This window comes from Cucurbita maxima, unplaced genomic scaffold (assembly GCF_002738345.1).
Source record: "Cucurbita maxima cultivar Rimu unplaced genomic scaffold, Cmax_1.0 Cma_Scf00037, whole genome shotgun sequence".
Taxonomy (NCBI): Eukaryota; Viridiplantae; Streptophyta; class Magnoliopsida; order Cucurbitales; family Cucurbitaceae; genus Cucurbita; species Cucurbita maxima.
This window is the reverse complement of record NW_019272053.1, coordinates 1,296,581-1,306,650: the sequence shown is the minus strand read 5'-3', so window position 1 is coordinate 1,306,650 and position 10,070 is coordinate 1,296,581. Positions and strand designations below refer to the sequence as shown.

Below are 10,070 nucleotides of genomic sequence, written 5' to 3'. Positions count from 1 at the left end.
GTGCTCGTGGGTGACCTATAGTCGTGGTCGAGATGCATGAGGTGTTCGTTTTGTCCTGTTTGGACTCTTGTTTGTCTATTTTTTGCTTCACTTTTGATATCAACCTAATTTTTTATTTGATCAAGTTTTTAAAAAAATCTTTTTTTTTTCAATTCCATGTGGTAATTTAAAATCAAATATAAATTATAAATTTTCGATAGAAATTGGTCCAAAGACGATGAGTTTGAGTATCTATACAGATATAAGATGGGAACAAAGTCATTAAATTTAATACCATAATTAAAATAATATATTAAAAAACTTCCAACCACCCTCTTAATTTATTATTATAAAAATATATGCATTCACATTGTCTCTAATTAGGTTAATTCTGCCCTCGATCTTTTTTTTTTTCAATTCAGGTTGAATTGAATTAAGTTAGATATTCTTTTCTTTCTCTAATTATCTAAGTTGTTCATCTTCTATCCTTTTCTCTCTTCATTTCGTGGTTCTTGTCCTTACAGGTGAGGTCTGAGGGTTTGCTTTAGTGTAGGACTTCAGGTATGGTCGTGGGTTCGTTGGAGGCGTGGGATCTCGCTGGAAAAACTACGAACTCTCCCTCAGTTTTTTTCAACTATTTTCTTCCTCCATGTTGGTGTTCGAGACATTGGCTGAAGGCTGGAGGAGGAAGGGAATGTCTAGGGACGATCCACCGAGATCGTAGTTGTGAGATCCGAAAATTCCGACGACATAAAAAATAGAAAATCGTAAACTCTTAATCTATAAGTCACCAACTACATCTACATAAGAGTTGAGGGAGACAATTTTTCAGTTTCGATGTTTTTTTATATAAAATTCATGGGTTGTTGTATTCCGTGGAAGCAACAAATCAGTCAGAGGGGCCCATTGGATTAATATGTGGAAGGAACAATCCTGTCCAACCAAGAAGGACACAACAAAAGCAAAATTAATTGATAAACAAATCAATGGACGAACAAATTACAAACATGAGAAGCTTCAAATTCAGTACCAATATGTTATACAAAAGTTTAATCCATTGTTTGATGAATTACCCTTCGATTGAAGCACTTTCAGAGGCTATGTCCATTGGATAGCAACCCAGCACCCTGAAGAACGAACTGTATTCCTGCAACTCCGCCATGGCTTCTTCAGTTCTCACTTCCGCCATTGACGCCTCAAACTCCGCAAAGAACACATACTCAAACCGCTTCACCGTCTCCACTAGCCGGATTGGACAGCTCTTGTGCGGCCTCGACTCGATCTTCGACAAGTTAATCTTCCTCGCCGCGAAAGCCGACAGAGCCTTGAACAGAGCCGAGGTTCCATTCTCCAGAGCGAAGACTACGCTTGTCTTAAGTGGCCGATCCGCTCGCGGATCTACCGGATCTCGCGACAGGACCACAAATCGCGTGAAATTTCTCGAATCATCTTGAATTCCGTTAGCGAGGATTTCGAGTTTGTAGATCTTGGCAGCGCGTGCGCTCGCAATTGCTGCCGTATCCTGCAAATTGTACAGAGAAATCTGCTCTGCCGCACCAGCAGTGTCGTCGAAGGCTTCACATGCAGCGTTGAGGCCTAGTTTTGTCAGAGTTTGTTCGCATTGCGCTAGGGCTTGAGGATGAGAGATGACTCTCCGTACGGATTCTAATCGAACTCCTGGTAATGCCATGAGGCAATGATGAACAGGCAATAGAACCTCGCCGATTATGTGGAGGTTATGACGAAGAAGGAGGTCGTAATTCCGATGAATCGAACCGCCGAGGGAGTTCTCGATTGGGAGAATCGCTAGATCGGCAATGCGATTCTCCACAGATTCAAATGCCGTTTCGAACTGATCGCAGGGTATGGTATCGAAATTAGGGCACGCTTTGGCGGCAGCGGCTTCGGAGTAGGCGCCGGCAACGCCTTGGTAAGCGACGTATGGCTTTTGAGCGTCCTTTGGAGCAGGAGACATGATTGCGGCGGCGGCAACGGCGAGGGAAGGCGGAGCGGTGGATTTCTTACTCCTGGTGGAATGTTGAAAGTAAAGGGGTTATAAATAGGAAGGTGGAAATTCAAAACAAAGTCACCAACCCCAAATGTGGAATCCACGTTGTTTCAAAATTAGATTTGAAGAATTGTTAATGAATCCGTGTTACAATATTAATTATATACTAAGATGGTGGGATCAGAGTAATTACCTGTCCCGTGTTCATGGATTAGATTGAGTTGAAACGTTTTTTAATCTAATCAACTATAAACTATAAACGGTCAATTTTTGTAGGTTAGGTTGGTTCGGGTCAATTTAGATTAACCGTATCATTTATATAAATTTTTGTTTTTAGTATATTAATTCGCAAAATTTTTTGTTTATATTTCAAACCTTACAATATATATTTTAAAAAATCATTTTGAGTTAAAAATTATTTTTAAGAATAATTAAATAAACTAACCTAATTTATATTAATTTTCATTTGTTAAATAAGTTCGTAATCCTATCTAAACTACGAGAAAATAAATTTCAATTTGTTTTTTTTATTTATTAAAGAAATCGTATGGAAAAATATTATGAAATTTCACGTTGGTCGATTTTCCGATGCTAAGGTTTTCAAACTTTTAAACATTCGCTTCAATGTTCAAACAAAGGAAACTGATATTTTCCTACCAACCCAATGGAAAGATTCAAAAACTATTATAAAGGTTGATTTTGAAACATTCATTTTCATACCAACCTAAATATAAATATGTTCGAAGTTAAATGATAATTTTTCTTCTGTGATATGATATTGTCCACTTTGGGTATAACCTTTTATGGTTTTACTTTGTACTTTCTCAAAAATCCTTGTGCCAATGTAAACCCATGATCATTCCCTAAATTAATATTTCAATTAATAAATATGAGATTTTCATCCAACTCTTTTAACCTAAACGGTATGTAATTTTATTAGTTTGAAATTTGGGAAGGATTAGTAGGTGCAAAAAGTTCATATTGTGGGGACAACCATTTTGAAGGTTTTTATTATTATTATTAGATTAAAATTTAATAAATATTTTATTTTGTCGGAATCCGTTTGTGGGTGGAGTCAACCCATGACCTGAAGTCTAGCACCTTAAGACTCGAACACCAACACGTCCACGAAGACAGTGGCAGCCTAGGCCTGAAGATCATCCAATGCAAATGTCTATCTTCTACCATGTCCACAAATACACTTGATAAGATAAGAAATCACTACAAGAGGAGTAAGATTCGGATTAACTTGTTGATCGAATATCTCAAGGCAAGAACATTGTTTGAGATTCGAATCACTCCACAAGCAAGATCGATCATGTCGAGCTTGAATGATTCTTGTTGAACAAATATCTCAACCCAAGACCACTTGTTTGAGATTTAAATCACTCCACAAGCAAGATTGATCATGTCAAGCTTTGATTCTACATGCAACCTAGACTACATAGAATTTCAAAAAAACTTAGTCATTCGCTAAATAAGTGCACAAATGTTTTTTTTTTTTTACTACATTTGTCAAGTCTCTTACAAATACAAGCTTTATATAGCCTCAAAATAAAACTATTTAAGGCATTGCAAGAGGGGTAACATTCATACTTAATGGTCATAATTAAACATGATGTAATTGTAACTAAAGTAAATAAAAAGTCTTAAAATACATTAATGAAATACAATACCTCTAAATTATTCTAAATTTTAATCTATCCAAAATTTATAACATGAAACTTCATTTTCTTTAATGTGGCATGAATTGAAATATCTTATGATAATTTCAACAATATTTTCATTAAGTATACGGTTTTTAATGTGACGTGAATTGAAATATCTTATGATAATTTCAACAATATTTTCTTTACATCTTCATTAAGTGTACGGTATGATTGATGTCTTTGAGTTCATATCAACACCTCTCCTTCTTGCCTCACTAGTTGCCCACGACCATATGGAATAAATGGCCCAACAAACCAACCTAGCAGCTATTGGTGCAAGCTAGCTCTCTTGAATCCATTGGCTTGCGTGTGACTCGCCAGCTTGTGTGGAATTGTGTGGCTTTCGTCGGTCTGCTTTGGTTCAACTCGATTTAAGTTTTTAACTCAAGTTCGACAAATTTTAGCTGATTCGTGATATTAAAGTTATGAATGAGTTCTATGATAATATTCTTGCATGCATCAAATATTTTAGGTGACACTGAACCCCGTTAAGATTGAGCTTAGAAGGCAATCAACTAATGGAAATGTAAGAGCACCAAAGTTGAGTTTGAACTGTAAGTGGACTCATTATTGGAGCGCCTACGGGTTGGTTGGATGAAATTGTTGTGTTGTATATTAATACGTATGATGTGGCTGCTTATTACGTGTTATATGATAATGATATGACTATATATGTTTTATTTGATACATCGAACTTCACTATTTTATTTGAAACAATGATTCAGAAGTTTTAGCAAAATGAGCTTGTGATTTCTTTTCTCTATTCTTCTTCGGACATTCATACAAAAAATGACCAAGGTCATGACAATAAAAAAACTCAATAAGAGTTTTGTTAAAATCTGTCTCCCATGTCCTTGTCTCTACCTTGGAATGTGCCATCTCCACGATTTGTTTTTTGTGTACTACTGTCAAGAGTGATCTTCAATGCCTGCTCTTCCACGGTATGTCTTTGCTTACATTGTCAATGAACCAATAGACTACTTGCAATTGATCATCAATGGTCATGATGTCCAAATTGTTGGATTCTTCAATGGAGCAAGCCACGTAAGGATTTTCTCAATAATGCTAACATCACTCATCTTTTCACAATGGAAATGCATTTTATTAGCAATGGTGAGAGTACGAGAAAAGAAATCAGAAACAATCTCACCTTCCTTCCTATGAAGGGTCTCGAAGTCCTTGTGCAGAGCTTGAAGTTGGGCTCTTTTTACCTTTATACTTTCTTGGAATGTTTTCTTCACTAAATCCCAAATTCCTTTGCTCGATCAATGGCCTGGAAAAGATAGTTTTTAGCTCTTAAATCTTTCAATTTCTGATCTGCTACCTCTTTCTTCTGTTCATCTGAGTAAGCAGCCTCATCGGCTAGTTCATGCGTCAGGTCCGTGAAAGACGGGAAAAGATGAAGAGTGGCAATAAAAAATCAACAGGGAAAAGAAGTGGTGAGGAAAGGAGGGAGGTGGTGAGGAAAACATATCTGCCGATCCTCTTCAAATGCATGAAATTTCAATATCAAAAGGGAAAAGAAGTTGTACCACATAATGGTGGTGGATCTTGCGAGGGTCAATCCGATTCCCCTGCACGCGTCGTCGACTCGTGGAGAAATCGTGGCGGGTCTCTGCTACATATTACAAAGCAACAGGGTCGGTGGGGCTTATGCTAGCAAGCCCCGATCTTGAACACTTAACCCTGTCTGTCCCCAATATGGATGCCAAATTCAAAGAGCAACAAATTCCAAGGATGATGAAGAGGAATATGAACAACGCCCCTGCCCCCTACACAATTGGAAGCCTAAACTCTACTTAATTTTTATTTGTTACTGTCCACCTCAACAAATCAGCTGGTTTGCCCGAGTGGTTAAGAGGGAAGACTTAAGATCTTCTGCACTCAAGTGCGTGCGCCATGGTTTAGGTAAATATCTAAAAAGATTGGATGGGAAAAGTTTGCCCAACAATTGATGAGACATCAAAGAGATGATGTGTTTGAGTTCATACATTTCATATCTTACAATGTGTTGATGTGTTCACTGTATCACAGAGGGAAAAGGAAGGAAAACGCCCTCAATAACCAAATACCAAGCACCTTCCTTTCTTTCTCCTCCAAACAACCCCTACGTTAACCCGAAGTTGACGCTTAAAACAGTGAGAAGCTTTTCTTGTGTCTAGAATGACGTCGCAGCTCGACTGAAGCTCGTGGACTCGCGCTGATGCTTTCGACGATATCCGACCGAGCATCCGATGCACGTGGGAGAAGCTTGCACCCAATTCTTTGGCCAATCGTGCGAGAAGCGCTGTTGGAGTTATGTGATTTCGTAACCTTTTTCATCTCTTCCTTGATTCTACTGAACTCTTGCTCCAGTTCTCCAACTCTACACCTCATGTTTTCCAGATCCACCTTCAAAACCTGATTCTCCCGCACGATTGTCACCCATCCGTCCCTCTGTACAATCTGCCCCGTCGTATCGACCGGAGCTGCTGCAACGGGACCGGCCAAAGCACTCTCTGTGTCCAGGACATGAAGACAGCCAGCTAAAGCTGTTCTCAACTGCATCTGCTCAAAGAACAGCACTTGAAGAACAACTCTAAGTGGCAACCTTTCGTTTTGGGATGCATGAGCACACGCATCAATCGATAGTTTCTGGTAATCGATTACATTGCAAAGTTCTTCCCGTTCGCTTGCCGAGAGATGAGGGTGAGCCTGCACAATCGCAATATGCTTGTAATTCAAACATCGGTACAAAGTAAAATTATCACAAACTCAGAAGCCAACACTCCAACAAACTCAACCTTAAAATATATGTCGAGTGCTCGATATAGCCCATCATGTAAAGATCTTGACGAATCCGGGATCGCCTCAGCAAGGGATCTAATTTTTCGAGGTTTCACATTCACATCGGACGCAACTTCAGCCAGATAGCTATCTATCAATCTTGCTACCCTTTTCAATGGTCCAGATCCTGGTGATGCTTCGAGATCAAGCGACACCGGAGAGAACGCTGTCACCGTAGACTGCAAAGATGTAAAATGACGGATGATTCTCTCAACGCAGTCGGTATCATACAACGTATCGGAATCTGAATACGAGGGAATCAGAAGACCATCCAGAGTTGCTAGCTCAAGCTGTATTCCTATTCTTTTCTCCAAAGAGTCCAAGCACGGTTTATCGACACCCAATATCAAGGCAACTCGAAGAAGCCCGAGCAAGAAGCGACAAAACGACTTCCCCTTCTTTAAGGGAAGAAGTTTCTCAATAGTTTCTAAGAGAATTCTTTGATCAACAGAAGCAGGACTCAAACTAAAACTTATAACTTTTATTGGTTTCCCAGCTTGTCTACCATGCCAGCGGCTCAGACCTGGCAAGTACTTTCTAGCATAGTAAATTATAGCCCCTACCAAGCTTTCAGGTCTTAAACCTCTTGCTTGCATTGCCTTGATAAGTTTCTCAAAAAGATTCACACTAAGATAAGAAACATCTTCGAACCACCAATCTGATTCCGAGCTCCGAATTCGAGCTCCCGTGTTAATTCCGTTCCATAAAATGCTTCCACCGGGGCTCTGTAAACTACCATACATCTTCATAGGCCATCCAAACAAGCTAGGATCTGTACAAGCCATTACAGAAAGAGCATCCAAACATTTCTTTAATATCTGGAGCTTTTCGACCCTGTTTAGAACTGATTCTGCATTCTGAAGAGCTACGATACAGTCTTTCCATTGGCGAAGTACGCTGTCGTGAAGGTAACTTTCGGTTTTGGAAATCAAGTTATCATCCCCATAAACATCTGTCATTTCAAGATAGTCTGCAGCACAATACAAAGTTATAATGTTCTTCGGCGTCAACTCTACCCGGCCATTGTAACAAAACTTTGCCACGATATAGAACGTATCAGGGCCACCAGGGAAATCTTCTAAGACTGCTTTAAATGTCTTCCTGGGGGTGTACTGATATTGTTCGAATATTTGTACCATCTTCCCACTTTTTGATATCAAAGGAAACTGCATCAGAAAGCATTTGAATCTTCTTATTCAAATGCAATAGCTTCTTGTTTTGAAACAAACACAACCAAAATTGAATTACTTCAAGGGTTCATTTGATAAGAATTTTATGTTTCTTAGAAAATGTAGTATATTTTTGTTAGGAATCACAAACTTCCACAATGGTATGATATTGTCCACTTTGAGCATAAACTCTCGTGGTTTTACTTTTGGTTTCCCCCAAAAGGCCTCATACCAATGGAGATGTATTCCTTACTTATAAACTCATGATCATCTCCTTAATTAGCCAACGTGAGACTCTCTCCCAACAATCTTCAACCGTTTAAAAAAAACAGAGAAGAAAAAATGAAAACATCACGAACAGGACACTATATAAATCATGGTGGATCAGAAAATGGGCAGTCTGAACGCTAAAGCAAGTAAACAATTTGATATCAAGCAAAGGACCCCATGCTAAAGCTTTACCTTATGAAGATGGAAGTGTACGCCATCAACAGAAACAGTGATATCACTTGGCAATCCCGCACTACAGAACCTGCAAAAACCCCCTTTCCACCTCAGTTTCATGGAACAAATTTTCCTCTGATTCAGATTCATTGACATCAATATCTTAATGGGTGTTTTACAAAATCAACTATACAGAACGATGAAGCAGACAGAACCCAGTATGAGAAATTGGAAGAGATGTAACCTACCAATTGTTTCCTTCCCTGTAGAAATTCGGAGCCATGGAGGACCCCAGTAGAAGAATAACGACTCCTATCTCTCTAAGAACCAGAATTCATCAGACCCACAAAACTCGCGACAAGCAAATCCATGTTAATAACGAAGCAAAAGCAAAAGGAAAAGCGTAAACTCAGAGGGAAACAATATTCAAATTCCCAAAAGCCAACGGGCAAAAGAGAAAGAACCCCCACAGAATTGGCAATCCCAATACGCTTTTGAGCAAAAAGTCTCAAACCCATGTCGAGAAGAACAAAACATGACATCCCAATTACAGATAAAAGCTAACCCAAATGGCGAAAAGGGACAAAACCCCATAAGCTGATCTCGCAATCGCAAAAAGAATGCATGGGAACAGCAGAGGAAGAATATCGGGAGGGTTAAGGGGGGAAGGGGAGACAGAAATAATGGTGGGCGGTGAGAGGAGGGGGGAAAAATGAAGTGTATTTTGGTTCACGCTTTTTGTCGAACACCATTGTGGGCTGCTTTTCCAGGCGGGAAAGCATTATTGGCGGGCATTGACGCGTCGCGTGGGAGAGCGTAATTTGGGAGTGAAAGTGAAGGGAGGGATTTTGTAATATATTTTTGCATTAATTTTGATGATTGAGGATAATGATAAGAGTGGTTGGATGGGAGGGCAGTGGGGCCGTTCATCACTCACAATGATCTGCAGAACCCTCCACATCACTGCAACTCAAAATCAAGACTTCAGTTCTCGTCGCCCCTTTTCAAAATTAAAATTACATTTTCAAAAAATAATAATAATAATATAGTAAACTTTTAACGGTATTTAAAAAAATATATAAATATAGCCCTCAAATATTTAAATTTAAATTTACAGAAAATTAAATTATTAGACATCAAATTAAAAATTTACATATTAAACACTTTTAAAACTCACTTAAATGTATAGTATTAAAAAAATAAAAATAAAAAATGGGAATATTAATTAATTATGTTATTGTTTAATTTATGGTTAATGGGGTCTCTTTTCGGTTTCCCCTCCACTTCAACCCCATTCCTTTTCACTTTAGTATTATTAATTATACAAATAAATAAACACTTTAAATTTGGTATCTTACTTTTAATTAAACCTCAAAAATAATATCAAACTCTGATTTCACCCATCATTTTCCTACTTTTTTTTCTCATTTTAATTATAATACAATACAATATATTACCCAAACACGAGATATTACTCCACTTTATCGGGTCTCTTGTCCGCTTGTCGAGTGTGTCTCTACCTCTTACTCGATTCTAAGAGTTGAGTGAATTTCTTCGTCCTTCTATGTTTATTGATTAGAATGAATCACTCAAATCTATGTTTATTTATTTATGCACTTCTTTAAAATTCAAGGACCTCGGACCTCGTCGAGTTAAGAATAGAGTTCTTTTATTATGAAAAATATGTCATAAAGGGTATGTTGACCTATCTTCTAATCATTCGGGATCTAACTAGAAAAAAAGAATCATTGTGCCCACCTACCATCTTTCTTAAGAAACAACCCATCAACCTAATAATAATGAAGGGCTTGGCGGGAGGAAATTGTTGAGTAAATTGTTTCTCGTTGGCCCAAGTCATACTAATATTATTGGGGTGGGTTCAACCTATAAACTATATGGGAGACAAGTTTTTACCTCGTACAGCTCGTGTTAGAA

General features: G+C 38.3%; 2 protein-coding genes across 4 annotated transcripts; both read right to left on the bottom strand.

Moving 5' to 3' along the window:
• Positions 1-363: 363 nt before the first annotated feature.
• On the bottom strand, positions 364-2,147 carry LOC111468536 (arogenate dehydratase 3, chloroplastic-like). Of its 2 annotated transcripts, none has more exons than XM_023113785.1 (2): positions 1,010-2,147; positions 364-912 (listed from the first exon to the last, which is right to left on the bottom strand). In XM_023113785.1, the coding sequence occupies exon 1, from the start codon at positions 1,952-1,954 to the stop codon at positions 1,049-1,051; it is 906 nt and encodes a 301-aa protein (XP_022969553.1). In that variant the 5' UTR covers positions 1,955-2,147; the 3' UTR covers positions 364-912; positions 1,010-1,048. The 2 variants fall into 2 exon arrangements, with proteins under 2 accessions (XP_022969553.1, XP_022969552.1); XM_023113784.1 differs by having other exon boundaries at positions 1,053-2,147.
• Positions 2,148-5,615: 3,468 nt separating this feature from the next.
• LOC111468526 (BTB/POZ domain-containing protein At3g44820) lies at positions 5,616-8,957 on the bottom strand. 2 transcript variants are annotated; one of them, XM_023113770.1, is made up of 4 exons: positions 8,384-8,957; positions 8,154-8,223; positions 6,480-7,688; positions 5,616-6,390 (listed from the first exon to the last, which is right to left on the bottom strand). In XM_023113770.1, the coding sequence occupies exons 1-4, from the start codon at positions 8,416-8,418 to the stop codon at positions 5,827-5,829; spliced, it is 1,878 nt and encodes a 625-aa protein (XP_022969538.1). In that variant the 5' UTR covers positions 8,419-8,957; the 3' UTR covers positions 5,616-5,826. The 2 variants fall into 2 exon arrangements, with proteins under 2 accessions (XP_022969538.1, XP_022969539.1); XM_023113771.1 differs by having other exon boundaries at positions 6,480-7,668.
• Positions 8,958-10,070: the final 1,113 nt, after the last annotated feature.

Excerpts from the sequence above, each read along its gene's own strand:
- LOC111468526 (XM_023113770.1), bottom strand. The coding sequence starts at position 8,418 with ATGGCTCCGAATTTCTACAGGGAAGGAAACAATTG. Across the intron at positions 8,224-8,383 it reads TACAGGGAAGGAAACAATTG|GTTCTGTAGTGCGGGATTGC; the intron begins GTAGGTTACATC and ends GGGTTTTTGCAG. Across the intron at positions 7,689-8,153 it reads TACACTTCCATCTTCATAAG|TTTCCTTTGATATCAAAAAG; the intron begins GTAAAGCTTTAG and ends TTTCTGATGCAG.
- LOC111468536 (XM_023113784.1), bottom strand. The coding sequence starts at position 1,954 with ATGTCTCCTGCTCCAAAGGACGCTCAAAAGCCATACGTCGCTTACCAA. Across the intron at positions 913-1,052 it reads GAAAGTGCTTCAATCGAAGG|GATTGTTCCTTCCACATATT; the intron begins GTAATTCATCAA and ends TTGGTTGGACAG.